The 20,869-nt window shown below is 41.9% G+C and overlaps 1 protein-coding gene across 11 annotated transcripts in view; it reads right to left on the reverse strand.

The window, feature by feature from the left end:
- The window catches only part of LOC111946946 (uncharacterized), a 508,119-nt gene that overhangs the window by 214,865 nt on the left and 272,385 nt on the right, over positions 1 to 20,869 (reverse strand). For 4 of the 11 annotated variants that reach the window (XR_013653697.1, XR_013653698.1, XM_078942016.1 and 1 more), the window contains exons 7-8: positions 13,321 to 13,679; positions 12,145 to 13,169 (exon numbers count right to left, since the gene is read on the reverse strand). The exons of the other annotated variants lie outside the window; for them this stretch is intronic. Coding sequence is in view for 2 of the 4 variants with exons in the window: in XM_078942016.1 (XP_078798142.1) it covers positions 12,145 to 12,186 (42 nt within the window). In the remaining 2 variants the exon portion in view is untranslated. The remainder of the gene's footprint in view (positions 1 to 12,144; positions 13,170 to 13,320; positions 13,680 to 20,869) is intronic. 11 annotated transcript variants of the gene reach the window in all.

Here is a 20,869-nt window from a genome sequence, read left to right on the forward strand (position 1 = left end):
CAAATGAGTCATTCAGGATGTAACGAGAGCCTGCTTGTGTCATAGGAGCCTGAAAATGAAAAGTAGGAAACTAAAACATTCATTTAAAGTTTTTTAAGAACTTCCTTTATCAAAAAGACGGGGGAAAAACACAGCGGAAAACGTATTTAAATAAAATAAGTGCTAAATGTGCAGAAAAATAGAGGTGAAGTCATTCATCAAGGTCTATACCACGGGCGAGTTAAATACCACATACAGGCCAAGCAAACACTCGGAGGAAACATCGTTTCTTTCTTGTTAAAAGAGAAAAAAATCACATTACAATTCAAATGTGTTCATTTAAAAAGGCCTTTTTAAAAACATCTCCCAGGCATTCGGCGCCACGTGGTTCCTGACGGCAGCAGGAAATGATAAATAATAAAAGGGGCCTTACTTCATTAGAGGGTGACATTATTTCCAGAACAGATATTGCGCCATGAGACAGAGTGTACAATAAAACAATAACAACCATCAGCCGCCGCCGCCGACAAGCCTGAAGTGGAGACCCGGGAGCGAGCGCTGTACACAACTGCTGCACACTCACAATAACACAACCATATTTCCCAGTCTAGGTCATAATTACCCCCCACCCCCATCCCCGGCGTAATCTAATCCGCTGAGTGCATATTCAATTCCGATCCGGGTTTCTTGGTGTGCTTTGAGGTGCTCAGAACGATTGCCTCTGAAATTGGATTATGATAACCTGTCAGCGCTCTAATTCTATGAGATATTAAAGGTGCTGTTGCAAAGGAGTGGAGTGTATTAAAAAAAAAAAAGGTGCCAGCCCCTGTTTTGTTAGGAGGGGGCGGGGCTTCACAGATGCATGTGTGAAATGCGGGTCTAGTTCGGTTTCCCCTTAATGGGGGAGAGCAGAGAAACGTCTGTCTGAACTTCCTGATCCAACATCCTTTAAATATCCATCAACACAGGAAGTGACGTAATGCTGAAACTTCCCCATTAAGTTTGATAGTTTGCGACCCATCATTTGATTCTGAGTAACTGCCAGTACCTAGACCTGATCCGATACTTTTCTGGTACATTTAAAAAATAAACCAATTTGATATTCAGCCAGGTTTTTTCCAATTTTTTTTAACCTTTTTGTTATCATTTAAAAGCATGTGAGAACACTTATGTAAAGTAGCTTCAAAAAATCAAGTAAAAATAGTCCAACTAACCAATAGAAAAAAAATAGTAACTATTAACTAGTAAAAAAAATAGGTATAATATGTACAATAAGTCGTGTGAGAAAGTTTGGTGACTGTAGATTTAAGATCTATTGAAGAGTTTTGATTAAATGTGATTCATGTGGCCGTTTAAAATGATTAAAAAAGTTGCTCTTGTAGTATAAATTTGATCATGAGTATCATATCAATAGAACTATTTGTTAGTTTTTGAGTAATTATTCATTTTTTTTGGATTACTTTTCTCAGAGCTTGCACTTTGTAGACGGTCCCTTGGAAGCCGTCTCTCCATTAAATTCTCATCAAAAGGAAAATAACTTCTTTTATTTCTTGGTGGGTCTTTGTTTGCATTAAGTCAAACCAAAAGAGAAAGTTGCTTTCAGTCTTAAACCTTTATTAACCCTTTAAAGTCCCACACTGATCACCTTTTGATCTGTTTTCAAAGCGTTTCCAGTTGACTTTTCTTTATGATTATGCAGTTTTTACCAAAAAAGAAAAGAAAACTGCGTTTCTGCAAAGCGACAGCAGCACTTCTTAGTTCTGTTGGCAAAGAGTAGACCCGCCCCCTTCCCATCATCCATCTGTGTACATGCTCTCCCACTGGCTTACAGCCCCTCAAACCCCCAACCTAACATCAGTTGAGCAACAGTTTAGATCCAGATTCCAGCTCTGACGAGGAAAACAAAACATTTGCTCTGATGTGACAGGAAGGCTGAGAGGAGGCAGCAAAAAGAGGGTCACATGGTAAAACAAGCGTGTGCCGACAAAATGAGATCCTGGTTGACCTGCTGATACCTCAGTATCCCCCCAAAGGACGTGGTAGAGGCGATAAAACAGGTTTTTACTCGAGCTGTAGCACAGCACGAACAGTTGGAGATGATTGATGGACAAACTTAATTATTGTGCTGCTTTTCCAGTTTATAAGCACACAAAAATGACTCATCTAAATATGAAGAAGAAACCTAAAGAGTTCAATGCGACTTTCTTATTGTCGCATTTACAGGATGACATTTTGCACAACATCCCATAAATCTAATGAAAAGCAATTTTGCTTGGAACTGACAAAGTTCAACATGTAATACTCTCACTTACTGTCTTTAATTTGCTCAGTATTTTCTCAGCTGATTGAATCAGAAACTCAAAATAATCTTCAAGCCCGCAGAGAAACCATCAAAGTGTTTGTTTTTTCTCACCCACACTAATGAAATTGAAGTGATGAGAGAAAATTAAAGTGGTTGAACTATGAAATCCAGTTATTTCAGACAAGTGCAAAGGACATTTCTAACTAATTAAAAAAAAAAGTGTTCGGCTTTACAGTGAGGCAACAATATAAGTAATAACAAGTCAGTTAGTGAGAACATTTTCTCTGATGCCTTAAACTCCAACAACCGCAGTACAGAACTGGAAATAAATTGGACATAAGTCACCAAAGACCAATTAGCATATTCCCCACTGTCTCTAAAGTTCTCAACACGATGCTACAGAAGAGCTGATTAAACCAACAGATCTCCAAGCTTATTTCATATTTTGTTGAAAACAAAACATTGAACCGAAACAGATGATTTTTTTTCATGGGATTTAACTTTGACGCTCACATTTAAAGGTCGTGTCACACAACTACTACGTACATTAAACGCATTTTCCACGTATGAAATGTCGGTCTTTCGTGATCCATAAGTGTTTCTTGCGTTCGTCGATGTGCGCAGATGTCCGTTAAAGGTTTCAGCCGACGGGTCCTTACGTAAATTCGGTTATGAGCAGTTCAGAATTTTTGGTCGGTTGAGAATCAAGCAGTTTATTCGTATTTTACATAGTTTATACGCATTGCGTAAATCTTACGCAATAATGCGTATTTTTTGTGAGATGCATTCACAAATTTGTGGCTTAACACGACTGTTCCACATGTCTAACAGGCTTTTTATGCATGTACCACCGATGTATAACCTTTATATCACGTAAACGGCGCACAGATCCCGTTCAAATTACGTAAACAGCTCAACAATCTTTGCTTGGTTTATCCGTACTTCATCCATGTTTTTTTTTATTTATTTATTTTTATTTAAGTGAGACAACAGAAAAACAAAACAACAACAAACAAAACACAGAAAACTACCAATACTATTCCGTGGTTTTAACATGGTCAATTCATGATATGTCTTTGAAAATTTCACGGTAAGATGAAAACTTTTCGCACTTTTTCCAGCGTTTATTCACGTATGAATAATATACGTAAAATGTACGTAGTGGCTAAAAAAATGATCGTTTACAGTACATTTAAAAAAATACACGAGTCATATAGGTTGTAACCTGAAATGATAGAATAAGCAGTTCCAGCACCACCAGGTTTTTCCCTGGTTAATGACGCCTATCTAAGCACACTCCTTTCTATGTGGCGTTTGAGCAATTTGATCCAAATCAGTTAAATAATAAAAAAAATAATGAGTGCAAGTAGTACTCTGCAAACCGTAGTGACAGAAACCAGTCGAACATTGAGGAGATGTGTCCTGCATTTTGCAGATGACGTGATCTTGTTACATGACAAGGAGTTCTCTGGACTCAAAAGAGCTCCACAGTCACCAGATCTCAACCCAGTAGATCACCTTTGGGATGTGGTGGAACAGGAGATTGACATCATGGATGTGCAGCCGACAAATCGGCGGAAACTGGCAAATGTCCGGTGAGTGTTGTTTGGTGCAGTAATATTTGACAGAAGTTCGAAAATTAACCATTCATTGACACTGCGCCTTAAAATCTGATGTGCGGAAAATGTATTAAATGTAAATAATTTGTGGGCACAATGTTTTTGCATTTTCCTCTATAAAGTCTTTTCAGACATAAATCTTAGTCTAGCTTCACAGATTATTGTAAGTTTTGAATAGCAGTAATTTGTCCTTTGCCATAGCTCTACATCCTGTTTGTTGCCTGATGGAGTGAAGAAGCAAATGTCTGCAAAGTGCCAGTTCATCATGAGGGGTAGTTCACAGGTGTCAGATTTACAAACATAAAGAGCGTGTGGAGGCAGATTTCTAAATAGACCTCACACATGAATGTGTGACATGAAGCAGCTGCTTTTCTGTGATACAGGGTGTCATTCTAACTGATGTGGCTCTAGGTTTCAGATAAGATCTCACGTTTTTCAGTGAAAACAAGCGGCAGGCTTCTTGCACTGCATGCACCTGGGGCTTCTCCTCAGAACATCACCACCAGGAAGGAGGCTTTGTTTGAAGGCAAAAAATAGCCGCTGACACATTCCAGGTTCTTTTGAAGTGAAATTGTGCGCTTCTGTGTGGCTCATGGCAAGTCTGGGGAGACACCTGCTCATTCTATCATTTCATCCTTCCACCTCATGCAGAAGTGGATTCTGGGTTTACAATCAAAGAGACCTTACAGAGCGTTGTTTTGTTGCTCGTTTCACGCAGGTAGAAGTTTTTCTAGGAGTCACGATACTCCATCATGAAAACAAAGCTTTCTTCTGATTGTGGAGATGAGAGCAGGAGCAAAGTAAACCCTTCTGTTAGAAGTCTGTCTATGAAGGGTATTTCAGCTAGAAGGGTATCCCAGACGTCTTTGAGTATAGGCCAGAGCATAACCTCTTGTGCTAACCGTGAATGAGGTCCCCACTGAAACAGCTTTGATTGGTTTTATGCGTTGATGGCCTTTGTTTTGAAGAGATCACAGGGCTGTGAATTGTAGATCACATCCACCTCTTCATGCTTTAGATCTCTGCAGCAAGGGTTTCTCCGACTTGCTTTGTTGTCTGAATAATTGGGGAAAGGATAATAGTTCACCATCGAACGATAACAATCGGTAACCGATATTATCGTGCTTTTTCTTTCTTTTTTTTAAACCTTCCTCCAAGTTTTTCTATGTTATCCATCTAAAATACCCACTCCAATAAAAATTGTGTTTTTTTCATGTTCTTGTAGATTCTTTTCTCATGATAGTGGAACTTTATAAAAAGACTTCACTGTTAAAACTGCATTTCTGAGTATTTCTTTATTCAAATTGTGATGGATCAAGAGCAGATGAAAACCTGCGTTTGTTACGCAGCATCGGACATGGGCGGGCCAAAGTCTCACTACTCTGCCACAATTCTGAAGACACATAGGTCCATCAACGTCTTCATTTTCCTCGTCTGAGCCATCTGGATCAAAACTGCTGGACAGCGCCGATATTGCTCGCCACTTTTTTTGCTATGCTAATGTTAGGGTAGCTCGTGAGGTGCTATAAGCTAGTAGGAGAGAGTGTAAACAAAGGGCCGATGGGAACTTAGCTGGAGACTTACTTCTGCAGCGACAGTTCCGGCTACAACCCAAAAGCAAATTTCCAATAAGCTACTACCAATGTGCAGAAAATTTGTCTTAAAAAACCACATGCTTTTTGATTTTTACCAAAAAAGAAAACTGCATAATAATGACCAAAAAGACCACTGGGAATGATTTTAAAATAGAAAAAAAATAGAGTGGGACTTTAAACTAACCTTATTGAGTTTGGCATTTTACAGATCATAATAGTTGTAAGAGAAGGCATCAAAAACCTTTATTTGATGGTTTAGGCATAAAGGTTTGGAAATCTCTATTATGAAGACCTTGACTACAGATATTTTGGTATTTAAATTGTGTTATGACAGTGCTTTTTATCTGGCCATCCAGTCAACCTCTAATCAGAAATGTGCAGCTTCTGTTCTCGCCCAAAACCTTTTTTTTAGGTGCAAATGTGGAAAAAAAGGCTTGATGAAGGCTTGATGAAGATCCGCCTCCGGACAATTCATAGGAACCCCCTGAGGGTATAAATGCCTCACTCTAGTGTTCCCATTACTAGAGTGTTATGCCAATGTGGAACCAAGGAGGAGGTGGGTGGGTGGGAGTGCTCTGATGTGGGAGGCAGAAAAATAGAAATAGCAGACAATGAGGCTGCAGATGTGTTTAAATGGTCTGTTAGGACCATTGGATGGTTTGTTGAGTGGGATCTTTTGTTTCTTGTCTGCAGGTTGCCTCCCCTGTTTTCCTCCAGATTGTCCTGAACTGATGAGTGTGAGCTGATCGAAGCCAGCTGACCTTGTGGTGCTAATCAGCTGGGAAATGGTTAAAAGGCTGTGGATCCCTGCAGCAAGGAGAGGACACTCAGATAAACTCGTCTTTGTTTCAAGCTCAGGAACACACAACTGACTACAGCAAGAATGAAAGGAATGGTGTAGAAGACTGTGGTGATAACTGGAAGTAGCAGAGGTGAAGACGTTCTCTCTCTGGAGGTGCTGATGCTCAACAGGATCAGGGAAGAATCCACAGGAACAGCTGATGGTAGATGTTCAGGAGATAAATGAAGGGAAAACAGATGGAGATGGTTTGGACACATTGAGAGTGACGACAATGGTAAAAGGATGCTGAGGTTGAAACTATCAGACGGAAGGAAGCCCAAAGAGGGGGTTCTAGAATGTAGCCAATAGGGAGCAGACGAAAGAAAAGAAAGATTGGAAAAGATCGTATGTAGGCCATAAGCTTCCTGATTCTGATGCGTCCACTTGCGGACAAATTGATCCATGAACGTCTTTGTTTTCCTCGTCTGAGCTGGAATCTGGCTTAAAATAGGACGGCTGGATTTCTCTGCCATTTTTGTTGCACTAGTAATGCTAGTTTGGGGGTGTAAAGGGCTTTAAACTAGCAGGAGAGCATGTACACAGAGAGCTCTCAGCAATGGGGAGCACCCACAGTTCTGCCCACAACTCAGAGGTAAATTTCTTCCGCTCTGCAAAAACTAAGTCTGAAAAAACAACCCAGGTTGTTTTTTTTGTTTTTTTCTGGCTTAAAAATGCATTTTACTAAAAATGACTGAAAAAAATCAATAGAAAATAGATCAAAAGATGATCAGAGTGGGTCTTGTAGGAGGACATGAAAGTGTGAGCAAGGAGAACGCAGAGGATTAGACGGAGGCAGATGATTGGCTGTGGAGAACCTAATGCTACAATCACATCAGCCCAGAAACGTGCGTTCAAGCGACCACCATCAATGAAGAATCTATGTAAATGTATGTATTTTGGGCTCCTGCGTTCAAAACTCCTGCGTTCACGAGTCGCTTCATAAGTTTTGAGGTCTGTTTTTTTGCTCCGCGTACCAAACGTGTGGTCATTGAACGTGCGTTAAAGTAAGGGTTGTCTGCTGACGAAATGTGCATTATCAGAAATGAACTTGTCCTTCCACGTCCAAGCCTTACTCTGCGTCTGGGTTCTTGAACTCTAAACCGTAACACGTTCTTGAATGTGCATCATTTGGCCCGGTGTGAACGTAGCATTAGATGGAGCAGCAGAAAACTGAAGAACAAAATCTATAAAAGTTCGTGAAAGATGCTCTCCTTCCTGGAATAAAATCCTGTGACACCTTTGCCAATGGGAAAAGAAGGAATTTTCAAATCCACTTCCCATGATTCAGAGCGGCATTAGCAGTTACTTGCAATACAAACAAGCCTCTAATTTACCCACAGCAGCAAAGAGAAGGCGATACCGAACTCCCTCCAGCTTCATATTTTTCATAATTAAAGCGGTGAAGTGTAGTTGTTCGGAGCATCACTACCACCCCTCATGCTGTTTTCTAACACAGTGGCCCTTCGTCGTGCATAGAAAGGTTGCAAAGGCAGAAGCCTTTATAATGCCAACCGTCAGAGAAGATTAAAAACATCTCAGTGTCTTCTTTTTTCATCATGGCAGATACATCACAAAGTTGGGGGTTGGGGGGGGGGGGCAGCGAGATTTCTTGTTCTTCAGAGACGCGATTTAGAAGTTGGCACAGCTTCCACTCCGCTGAGTCCTCCCCCACACAAGGCCTTTTCTCTTCATTTGATGTGTGTGTCAGCTTCTTTCTGTCTCTCAGTCTTTCTCTAATTTAATAATCTGCTTTGAACTTTATCGCGCAAAGGCCTCACTTTGTTGGCTGAGCAGGCAGGCGAGACAACATGCAGAGAGCAGGGTTGGGCTTCGGAGGCGGGTGACAAACTCATCTCGCCTTGTCCTTTATTTGCTGTGAAAAGAGAAAATTGTGGAGATGTGACGCATGGGCTCCTGTCATTTCAGCCTCCTGCAGCTGGAGTCAAACACAAAGCACCTGTGGGCTTCTTGGGATTGATGGCTTTTTCCTTGCAGAGTGCTGTACATTAGCGAAGGCAGACTTGCACTGATATTTCAAAGATTTGGTACTTTCAGAAGCTTTTTTATGAACCTAGGAGGAAACCTGGGCAGCAAGGCTACAATGAACCCCTACTGAACAAGTCTTTAATAAAAATAAAAAATAAAAAATCAAGCATTTACAGTAATATAGTCTTTTTTTAGGACACCATTATCTGCACATCATGGGCATGAATTGAAAAAGAATGAATTGGAAATTGAAAAAGCTAATTAGCAAGACCCTGGTAAAATGTATTTTACTCCTGGTCCACAGAACATACCATGCTGCAGGTTTTTGGGTTGTTGGGGTCCGTGGAGGGTCATAGAGAGGAGTATCTGCACCTTAAGGGGAGCACAGGTGTGTCTAGTAGTTAGTTCCCTTGAGGCTCGTACAGCCACCTTAAGGGACACCATGACAATGGAACGTACCATTGTCGCACGCGTTGTCAGTGTATCGTGAGTATTCGTAAGTAAGGATGATTAGTCTGTCTAGTTTAGTTTAGTTTAGGCATCACCTATTGACTCCATGTTCTTTATGATTTCATGTTCATTATACAATTACCGGTTTGAAGCCCATTGAGATGACTTTTGTTTTAACACTGGGGTATAGAATAAAATTGAATTGAGAGTTTATGGACCTAGCATGGCCTTTGCTTCTGCTGTTTAACCATAAAAGTCCATGAACACTGAACTAGGAGCAATAGCTTCAAGGGACTAAATCATGAAAATCAACTTGTTGAGCTTTTAAATGTCATATAATGATAATTCCTCACAAAAAACAACAACACAAGGTCATATTGTTGCATGAATGCTATTGTTAAATGCTTCAGATCATAAACTAAAATCTACAGATTGTTTTCTTCAACATTCCTTACATCTGTTTACCACATATATTAATTATTCCATTTAGATGAAGATCAAAGTGTCAAAAATGTACTTTCTCATATATAAAAGCTGTCATCTATCTATAACTTTTAGATATTTGCTACACTCTTGAATTAAAACCTTAAAAACCTACATCACCGCAATGCTCATGTCACCAGTTCAAACCAACACCAACCTTTTTTACAAGACGTTTCACGCGTTTTATGTACATTTACATTCTGACTAAACAGAGGCGCAGAGAAACGTAATGTAGAGCTTAAGTCACAGCTTGGTAATAGAAAAGCACGAGCCACCAACACTGACGTGACTGGACCTATAATGGTTGGAGCAACTCTGAAGAATGGAGAGAATGTATTTCTGTCTTTTGCCCGTCAGTCTGTTGGAAAAACTGTGTCCAAATTGGACTATTAAGTGGTGAGGAGACATCACACATGACAGTTAGAACCTGTGGAGTGTCAATGCTCAGACTGGAAGACAACAAGGTAAGTATGTCCCATTTATAACAGGAGTAAAAACGCTCATAGTTAGGCGTCACTGCTGGACTTATTATGATGTAACCACTGGAGACAATGTAGAGTTCTTATTAATATCTAAAAACACTTTTCTCAACTCATCATCTTTGGAGAGAACAGAAGACACAAGCAGGTAGGAGGACTAAAGAAGGGATTTATGGATGTTGTGTGATGGAACACAAAGTTTAAGGATGTCAGAAAACAGGATGCAGCATGAAATAAAAACAAATAATTTGCTGTGGTGATCAGCATCCAGAGGTCAAAGAAGATTAACCAAATGACGAGAAAACACCACGGTAAGCATTGATGTTAAAGGTAATGGTCCGAGCACAAACCGTGAACTTTTTTTCTAAACACATGTGCATATAAACAGAACGGAGTGTACATTGCCTTGCAGGGGCCGAGTATAAGTGGTGCTTGATCCAAAGTACAAGGTCTGACAAACAAATGAAAAGGAGGTTTGAGTGAGAGCAAGCAGACTGTGTATGTATGCAGTAAGAGTTTATCTGGCCGAAAAGACTGAGCATAAAAGAAAAAGGAGGTTTTTCAAGAGGCCCATGACAAGAACCCTTAAACAGGTCAATGTTAGTTATTGTGTCTCTGATGGAAAAGGGTCAAAATAGCCACAACATGACATTTAAGAGACACCGGAAATGTAGTTTTGCATTGCTAGCTTTAAAAGTTCTCCACGCTTGGAATCGTTCTATTATCAATGATCTTTAGAGCCAAGTGAGCGAGTCCAGTTGAACATCAAAGAAACCTTTTTCTCCGCTTTTTGCAGACGATGTGATCTTGTTCAGTCCATCACTTGATGGGCTCATTTGCAGTTGATTACAAAGCTGGCAAAATAAAAATCTAAACGTTTCTCAGCAGGAGGTAGGACGAATTCTCTCTCAGAGTTGTAAGAATGTAGGAGTTTTTGTTTTTTAATGAGAGAGAAATGGAGCAGAAGATCAATAGAGGCACAGCTACTCATCTGTTGGAATGGAGGGTTGTACAGGGAAAGCAGAGCCGGGGAGGCTTTAACTGTGGTCATACGATGTAGATACTAAACGAATGAAATGTGATCAAAGGAGATACATTTGCAAAATTTGGCAGGACATTATTTAACACTCAGACAGTATTATCCCAGCTAATTTCAGAATTTGTCGCTCATTTTCTCTGAATTTAAAATGTCTCCACCCAATTAGGGTGTCTACTACGGCATACGACAATCTATTTTAAGGCAAAATGAAAGGCAAATAAAATGAAGCAAACAGCCGGAGTCTGCTGTTTCCAGCTCTACAAATACAATTCAATTGTCTTGATCCTGATCGTACCAAGTTTAAATGTAGTCAGCCCTATTTTAAAGCCATTTCTCTGTGAATTTAACAAGCATGAGTTAATTAGCGAGCTGACATTAAATGATTTACGACCCGTTCAGGACCTCATCGTGCATCCTGGAAAAGTTTTTCTTTTTAGTGACAGTCACATTGCATTGACGAAAAAATAAGAGCCGCTGACCAGAACTTAAGACAATTTAATGTTTTATAGTTCCAATAAATTGAAGACCTTTAAATACACACTAACACAAGTTCATGGGTTTATGGATCAAATGTTTTCATGCTTAACAAAGCAAACACTTTTTTCTAGTTCTGAGGATTCATTGGATTTAAATTTAAATGACATGAATAATTAAAAAAAAACAGTAAACAGCACAGCAGGTCAACACCGCTTTAAGAATTACATGTCTTTACATCTCAAATGGACTTTTCCTCTGTCATTCATCCACCTTTAAGTATATATATATATTTATTTTTGCACCTAAAACCTTTGGTTCTTTGTTTGAAAGATTTTTGATCATTAAATGAGTTCATTGCAGATCTTCCAAGAAGTCCATTACAAATTCTAGAAAAAGACATTTGCAGAAACCCTTTTAGTATTCTATTAAATGAATTATAGACGCACCACAGTGGTGATGACATGCTCCCCTTTGACAGGACACCTTCTGTGTAAATCCTTCAAATATTTCAGAGAATCTATGTTGCATTTTGGTTAAAAAAATCATTATTACAACTAAATAGTTTTTCTATTGTGTTTTCTTTAGCATTTTTTCTATTCGAAATGCTCAAATGTTGAATAATCCGTTTTCAAACAGAAGAATTGGTGGCATAAAAGCTTCTATCCAGTAAAGGCTGCTTGTCTTTTTAATGTCACCAGCAGAGCAGCTGCTTTAGGACTTTAGTTTGCTCCATTTAGAGGAATCCAGTGTTCAGGCATAAACATTCATGACAGCAAATGACTCTCAGTCAAATATAAAGCCCCAAATACACCTGTTTCTTATGAAAACATATTTCATTCCTTTATTGTTCTTTGAATTTAGAACTTTTCAAAACCTGCTCTTTGACTGACTTACGGTTCTGGAGGGTGTCCCTGCTCCAGGTTTGTGGGGCTGCATACGTCTGCGCCACCCAGACCTATAAAACAGTTTTGGACCTTTGTGCTTACAAAGGTGCTGACATGTAGAAATCCATTAAAACACAGTCTTAAGTCTCAGAAAAATACTTGCTGAAAATGTCTTCTGAGTGCCTAATATAAAAAAAACATGGCAAAGGAAATGTGGGTAGATAAATAAACCAAATATATATGTTTTATAAATTGTCGTCAGCCAATCATCATCTTCTTCCAGAGGTATGTCACTTGAGTGACGTGCAGAACGACCAATAAGTCTCTGCACATGCGTGTTCATCTCCGCTGAATGTCAGGCTCTGCTAGCTCATGTTCAGGAAGTAGTTCAGTGCCAGACTGCTGACCGTGGATGTGGCTGCTAATGTGGTTTATTCTTTTTCTTGACGGCGTGTTTCTGTTGACGGAACACTGTGTTGTGTGGCGCCGTTGACCTGCCAACTGTGAATCTTACATATTTATCTAAATGTATTACCGTAGTTTTATCAAGTTATAACTTTACTGAAAATAATTGTACGGTGGACAGACGGGGGTACGGATGAAGCAAATTCCTTCACTCCTCACCATATAGCGTGATCGACATTTTGTAGAGCTGTCCGAATCTACTATTCTAAATTCCAGTGACTTGAAATTTCCCAGAAGTCTTTGCTAAAAACCAGAAAGTACGGACGCAAAAAAAGAATTTTACTTTATTTTTAATAAATCACCCAAGTTTTCCTCATCAGAACACAGAAAATAGTCCTCGTAAAATGTTCATATTCACGAGGTTTTCACTTTGGGAAGTTGGTCATGTCATATTTACCGTATAAAAAAGTAGTGAGCATGGTGCTTTAGCTTTTTAGGAGGTGGGGAGGGGATTCAGGCTGACGGATGGACGTCCAGACAGTTCTGTTGGAATCGGCCGTTTCACAGTGTGAGCACCCCCCTCCTCGAATTGGTTTGATTTGAGGTGCAGTCTTTCAGGTCCACTGCAGCCTGTGGGGTTAGACTTTATTGAAGATGTTCCAAAAACTGACTGTAGTTGCAGTAAATCAGGACAGATTCATCTCTGAAGCCAGTGACTTTGCAGCTCATCCATCAATGACAGAAAAACCCAATCAACTTCACATCCTGCACAAATGCTGACCTTCCTCTTCCGTCTTCTGACACAGGCACCTGAACAACCGACAGGTGACGCCACCATGCGAAGACAAAACATGAGGAATGGTTCCACCACCGCCAACGAGTGAGACCGCTTCTGATGGTCCGTTAAAGGGTCCTGACTGCTTTGCTGCACGCTCTGTACCAAGCAGTCATGTAGTGAGCAGAACTGATGTGAACAGGCACGGCGATTCAACCCACGGTGGGACCGACGCCTCCACCTAAATGAAAGCTGATGTGAGGCTGTAGAGATTGTTTTGTCAGACGGGAGATTGTGCAGATTCTCTGCCATGGATGTCACGTTCGTTCCCGCTCCTCAGTCGGGATGATATGTCAGAAACCCAACTGTGAAATAAGTTGAACAGCCAGATTAACAGAGATACGGCTGCAGGTGGGGCAGCTATAAATACACACCAGCGGTAAAGTCACCGACGGTGGGAGGTTTGATTCCTGCCGACAAGAATCTGGGATTTATCGAGGTTTGAAGTGTTTAGATAAAGAAAGAAAAAAGTCAAACAGGTTGAATCTACAACGTATACATAGTACAAATAGGTGGTTCTTGTTGAATCTGAATTTTTTTGTGTTTTCCTGGACCATTTTCTGTTGGTGTTAAAAAGGAAGCTGTCTTTCTGTAAATGTTAAAATGGCATAAGAACCAATGATTTTCCTCAGTTTATAAAACAACCGCTATGGCGGTGAGCACGCTACAAGAAAAGAGTTCGATTCATTAAAAAAACTTTAAATACTTTTAAATAGGCCTGCACAATAAACCGCAAATGTATCGTTTTTGCAATATCAAGCTGCGCAATATGCATATCGCAAAAGAAAGCTAAGATTGCAAATAAAAGGTTATCTTAAATGTGCTAAAACCATCGTATGGCAACTTGAAGCATTTAACGAATCAAATAAATCCCTTTACGCATTTGACCAATCAGATGAGCCCTTTTATGTTAGATGTTTGTCTCTTATGTCGACGAGGGTCATTTGGAGTATAATTTTTAAACTGTTGCAATGAAATGGGAATGGTGTTTTTTGGTTGTTTTGCTCTTTGTTTTAATACCGCAAATTATATCGTTATCGCAATATTAATCACTAATTAATATCGCATATCGCGGGTTTTTCCCCATATCCTGCAGCCTTACTTTTAACAGACATATGTGTCTCAATTAGGGGAATTAAAACCAACTAGACTCTTTGTTTGTAACTTTACCCTCTTCCTTTGTGTTTCCTTCATCATTCACCAACTCCTTTACTGTAGCCTCATCCTTCATTTCTTCATTTTTGTCCCAATCAGCCTCTGTCTTCAGTATTCTGTCTGGTGAAAGAAGAACTAAACACTAATTGAATAAAAAAATGTATACAATTATACACTCCATGTGCCAAAAGCCCCCCCCCCCCCCCCCCTTTGCTCCAATGTAACAACAACATCTGTCCATCACAAGAGGCCTTCAGCTCTTTTCCGTTTGACTGCTGGACAGGACAAGTTAAAACAAAAACCCTCCCCCCTTTGCTGGGGGTGGGCTGGGGGACGGCTGTTTGACCACCGGGGGACAGTCTACCAGCTGTCCCCAACTTACCCCCTTCCTTATATAACCTCATATTAGGGTGAGGGGGAGGGGGGTCTAGCCTGCGATGCGCCTTGGGGGGGGCTACTTGGGAGTGCCCCCCCCCCCTCCTATGGTTGCCGTATGGAGTGGGCCCCCCCTCTTTCGGTTTTATTTGCACCTTAGACATGAAGGGTCCTTGGTAGGGGGGGTGCTTGGACATCAGTGCAAGCAAGCAGCAGATGTCCTCCTGGCACCCTACCCGCCAATTTTAACCGCACCTTAGACATTTAGGGCCCCTTGGTGTGGAGGGTGAGGGGACATCACTGTGAGTAATCAGGAGATGTCCCCTTAGTGCCCTACTTGCCAATTTTAACTGCACCCCCCTTAGTACACACACCCCTCCCCCTTCAATATATACATTCAAACATAAACACACACACATGCACACAAACACCCTCTCAAACACCCATACACGCACACACATTTTACAAGGAAGGTGGGACCTGGGTCCATCTGTCCCCTACCCCTTCCCTGGTGGGGGGTGCGGGCCCCTTGGCGATGGCGGCCGTGTCCCTTGGGTGCCGGCTCCCTGGGCCCGGCGGTGCTCTCTCCGCACGGTGGGGGGGTTCATATTACACCTGAGCCGGGGGTGTTTGTGTCCCTGGGGGGTGGGTCCTGGTCCTTGCCCCTGGGCGCTGGGCCCCGCCAAACTTCCAACATGGCCGAGCCTGGTCGGGCCATATTTATAACATCCCTTGTGGGCCGCCCTTTTTTCCCCGGGGTTCCCCCCTCCTGGGCGGGGGCGGCGGGCCCCTGCCTTGCTCCTACCTGGACCAACCGTGGGCCGGGTGGGTGGCTGCCTGGAGTGCGGAGCGGGTCTCCCTTGGGGGGTCCTGGCTCGTACCTGGGGTCGGGGCGGGGGGATGCCCGGAACTCCTGGGTGGTGGTGGGGTGCTCGTCTGGGGCTGTGGGCGTCCCTCTCCGGTGGGGCCCTGCGTTGGGCTCTTCCGGCGTGGCGGGGGGCTGCTTTCCTGGCTGGGCTGGGGCTGCGCTCTCTTTCCCTCTGCGCCTCCCTGCTCTCTGGCTCTGGGGGCCTCGCGGCGGTCCTGCTGGCCCTGGCCTGGGTGGCGGTCTTGGTCGCCCGGGGGGCGGTTGTTCCCTGCCTGTTCCCGTGTGGCGTTGGGGGAATTCCGGCTGCCGCTGCTGCTGCGGCGGGGGTATGGGTGTGGGGGTGGCTGGGCGCTCCTCCTCCTTCTTTTCACATTCCACCATCCATTTTAGAAGAACATAAACACTCACCTGAGCACAGGTGTTAGCTCACCTTTGCACTAACAGTTTGCATGATTGAATGAATGAAAGATTTCACACTAGTTGGTTTAAAGGCATAGGTATGCGTTCGTGAACACTATCTGTTTTGTGTGCATGTTGACATGTGGACATTTTTGCGGCTAGCAGGTGTGTTGATAATATTTGAGTGTGTGTGAACAGGCCCCGCACTTTTTGTACTACATTTGAACCGTACCGTAACGATAACCAGTAAACCTGTCTGCTCTATGCTGCTTCATGGTCTTACCCCCCTTCCCCTCCTATTATCACCCTCCTACCCCCCCCTCTCTCTAACGTCCCTCTCTCTTCTTCCCCTCTTTCCTTTTCCGTCCGGTCCAACACCAAAGATTTTCAAACATGATTGAAATTAATAAAGTTTGGCCTCAATTACAAAAGGGGTTTATTCAGACATACCTTTGGTTTGTCTGAAGATGAATAACCCCTCTCGTTAAAATAAAATATGTCCAACACAAGAGGCCCTCAGCTCTCATCTGTTTGCCTAGCTGTTGGACAGGACAAGTTAAAAAAAAAAAAAAAAAAAAAAAAAAAAAAAAAAAAAAAACCTCCACACAGGTGTTGCTCTGTTACCAGTTTGTTAGTTAATATTATACACCAGCTTTAAGGTGAAGTAATACTTCTGGTGAGTTTAAAGGAATTTGAGTAACAAATGTAAAAATGAAAGCTTCATCCATCCATAAACCGCCCACACAAGCCGTTGGACATTATTTTGGCTAAAAATGGCATAATCCTAATTAAAATACCACTTTGAAAAAAGGTCAACAGATGATTGGAGAGGGACTTTCACACACAATAAACGGCTCATCACTTTTTTCTAAAGAGATCTGAGGAGCTCAGCCGTCGGTCCACTTCCTGCTTTCCTCCAATCATTTGTTTGCCTTTTTTCTTGCTGCTTAAGAGAAGACAGATCTTTTTGTGGAGTGTGACATAAAATATGAGGAAACAGCATGGTTTGTGTATTGCCGTCCGGCACTGGACTGGGTTATTTCAAGCTCTGGCTTTAACCTTTCCATGCAGGTGCTGAGATGACTGACCTTTCCACCGCGCAGTTCCCCGCTGCCTTTGAGTGCTTCTGATAGTTACAGAGTGGAGCTCTCAGCATGGGCACATTGAAAATGCACTTTTATTGTGGACGGGTGTGCGCTCGTGGGTTTCCAAGTGTTTGTGTGTTGTCTGTGGTTGGCGCGGAGGCCTCGTGGCGCAGGAAAGTCGGTTTGACACGACCATAGTGAAGATTACCTGTGTCCAGACAGTTATTGCCTTACAGACAATAAGAAGCGCCATCGCTCACTTTTAAAGGTCAACCCGTAGAAACAAGGGGGCTTCACCAGGCCGGAAATAACCTTACAAAAGACCCACAGGGGAGGCGGGGGAGGCAAAGGTGAGGGGAGACAGATATAGGAAAATGGTGGGTGGCTAACCCCAACACAGCAGGTGCCCATCAGCCAACTGACACTCGACTTTAGACCAAAACCGCCGGTTCAAGAACACCATCGGGTCGGGTCAAAGCTTCGCTTTGTCCTCTTTGTACCTGAGGGGACAGGTATGGGGAGGACATACCTTCAATAACTGAAAGAAATGTTACAGGAATAAATAAGTGGTTAAAGAGTATACGGGTAATAACTGTTATTGACTTACACCTATGATTTAACCAAATGAAAGATTCTAACTGAAAGTAAAACAATTGGAGAGACGTTTCAAATGAAAGTCATCATTTAACAGCCAATGCTTGGTTTCCTTTTGTAGAGCTAAAAACAAGACTAAGATGCCATAAGTGAGACTTTTATGCATAGCAGCAGCTGATGTGACAGATTCTCAGCCTGCCTACTGTTTGTGTTGAATATACTAATGAGGATTCTTTAGGCTGCAAGGCTTCTGTTTGTGCAATGAAGTTTGGATGTGGAACTTCAGTTCTGTTATTTTAAAATGGATTATTGACATTTACTGATGTCAAAGCCGCTCTTCCCCACGATCCTCCATGGCCCTGCAAAACCCACAGTGCTCTTATGGGTCAACCCCCTCCTACCGGGGCGCGTGACTATATCTTATGGTCGTGTCACGCAGACACGATGGACAGTTTCTGCATATTGCACGGATGAAAATCTGTCATACATGAATAAACATGATAACAAGTAAGAAAAGTTTTGCCAGAAATTTTCACAGCGGTATCACAAATGAACAATGTTAAAACCTCGGAGAAAGTACGAATAAATCACAAGAACACGAAAATCAACGTAGACCATGAACCGTGCGTGACTATATGCTATTCATTAATGACTCGTAAAGTAATATGTGCGACGTATGCGCGATTTAAAAATTATACATCGGTGGCACATCCGTGACAAGTCCGTTTGACACACGTGGAACGGCGTGGAAAGCCACAATTTGCACAAGATGTACCTTTTAGTTGCGCGTGAACTACGTCAAATAAAACCCATAGTTCTCAACCGACCAAAAACTTTGAACAGCTCAAAACCAAATTCATACATCTGAAGAAAGCAAGAAACACGAATTGCATTTAATGAATAACGAAAATGACGCATTTATCACGAAAATTCATAAAATGTACGTCGTGGCTGTGCGACACATCCTTTAAACCAGGGGTGTCAGACTCCAGGTTTTGGGGGCCGGCCTCCTGCTAGTTTTCCAGGAATCCTGCCACATCTGCTCCTGACTCCCTGGATCGGGTTTGCTTAGCCAATAAGGAGCTTCAATGGCTGCTTGGTCGGAAAACATGTTGGACACCAGTCCTCCAGGCCTGGAGTTTGACACCCCCGCCTTAAAAAAAATCTTTAAAAAAACATTAGATTGGCTGCTATTAAGCTCACTTGTAAAGTTGATATTTTATTGACTTCGACCAAAGAAAAAAAGTTAATTCAACAATGTTTCTACAAGGTAAACGACATTACTGTGAGGTTAATCCAATAAACATAAGAAAAAATGTACCGACCATTCTTTGCATTACTGACATAAAGATAGGTCGCTGTTAAAGACACAAGCCAAGAGAAAAAGCACTTTGAGGCACAGACTGTATGAAGTAAAGTTGATTTACTGATTGATCGACAGTAAATGTGAGTAAACCCTTTAAAGGGATCTTGTTTTCAGTCGGCACACTTTCTTCTTGAAACTGAAACGAAGCAAAAGTTTCTGTTAAAACTCCTGATTAAGAAAGCCTTCTGGGGGCAATGCGTTTGTGTCACCCTCCTGCAAATGTGCTGCACTGAGCAATAAAAGTTCAAGCTCCAATAGTTTAATCCTGAACACGGTTTTCATAACAAGAAGGGGCCTGGAGCACAATTACAATACACAGTGGATCTTGGATGCATCGGCTCGAAAACGGCCGGCATCAATCCTTAAAACGTGAACGCTGCAGGTCTGCAGAGAAAAGAACTTTTTTGTAAAAACGTCTGCTTGTTTCTGTGCATGCAGATGCCTTATAGATGATCCCAACTCTGAAATACAGCCTTTGCTGCCCCTCCCACCCACATACATGCACACAGCCACACGAAATCAATACGTCTTTTAGCAGACTGCTGCTGCGGCTTGAATGCGAATAAACAGTCATATATTTTAGCGGAGGATCGATCGGTGTAGACGGATGAATGGCGCACAAAGACCTGCGTTGAGTTCCCGTTTCTCAGCTCCCCCCTCCCTGCTGGTCCAGTGGCACTTTTACTTTGGTAGGATCAATGGATGTGATGGATGAGTGACAGGTACCACACACTGGAGACGCATGCTATCAAACAAAAACACTTCCTTTTCAGCTTCGCTTCAATCACTCTCTGCCAGTCATAACAGGTTTCCTCACACGGTTAAAGCTCCTGATCTGCTTCACGCTCTCCGTCTGACCGCTGGACTCCAACGCTGACACACCTTCACTCAGGGGTCCAACAGCTGACATTTAAATGTGGGTTTTTGGGAAGTTTGCCGTGCTATGTGCAACTCTTCGGACAATGGCTGTCCGACAGTAATTGATTGCATCCAGTTTGGCCGGATGACGAAGAGCCGATCAAGGCCTGAGGTTTCCAGCTATAGAATTACAAACATTTACCTGCCTTCAAGAACGATATTTCTTAAAAACAAACTCCAAGACGCAGAACTTCGATCAACTGAAAGAGTCGTTTAAAACACGGACTTGCTGGAAAAATATCCAGCTTGACCCTAAACGTCCATCAGAATGTAAAGAAGGTTTATGGGTGAACGGTTTGTCTGCGGTGTTCTGTTGCCCTTCTGGTCCATTTGTACTTAAACATATTTTCAAAGCAATTTCTTCCTTTTATAATGCCAAACTTTTATTTTTTACGGTTAAACAGTTTATCAATTTACAGAGAACAAGGTTATGACATATTTTTAATTTTCTATAAAACGTCTTTCCCTTTCTTCTTAGACGTAATTACTAGCTGCGTTTCCATTGACTATAAAATTACACTAATTGGATTTGCGATAATAAAGTCGCCTCATGGGAACATGACAGTTTCAAAAAGAACTCGCATTTAACCAAAATAAGTTTTCGCGCTTGGAGGAGGTGGTTTCTGAGTCGTATCAAAATTGGCATATTCAGCAAAATTGCAACGGAAACTCTTGTTTTGAATTAAATAAGTCACATGACCAACAACTGGATACAACTGGACCATTATGATTTAA

This window comes from Oryzias latipes, chromosome 23 (assembly GCF_053564925.1).
Source record: "Oryzias latipes strain Hd-rR chromosome 23, Olatipes_Hd-rR_3.1".
NCBI classification, from domain to species: domain Eukaryota; kingdom Metazoa; phylum Chordata; class Actinopteri; order Beloniformes; family Adrianichthyidae; genus Oryzias; species Oryzias latipes.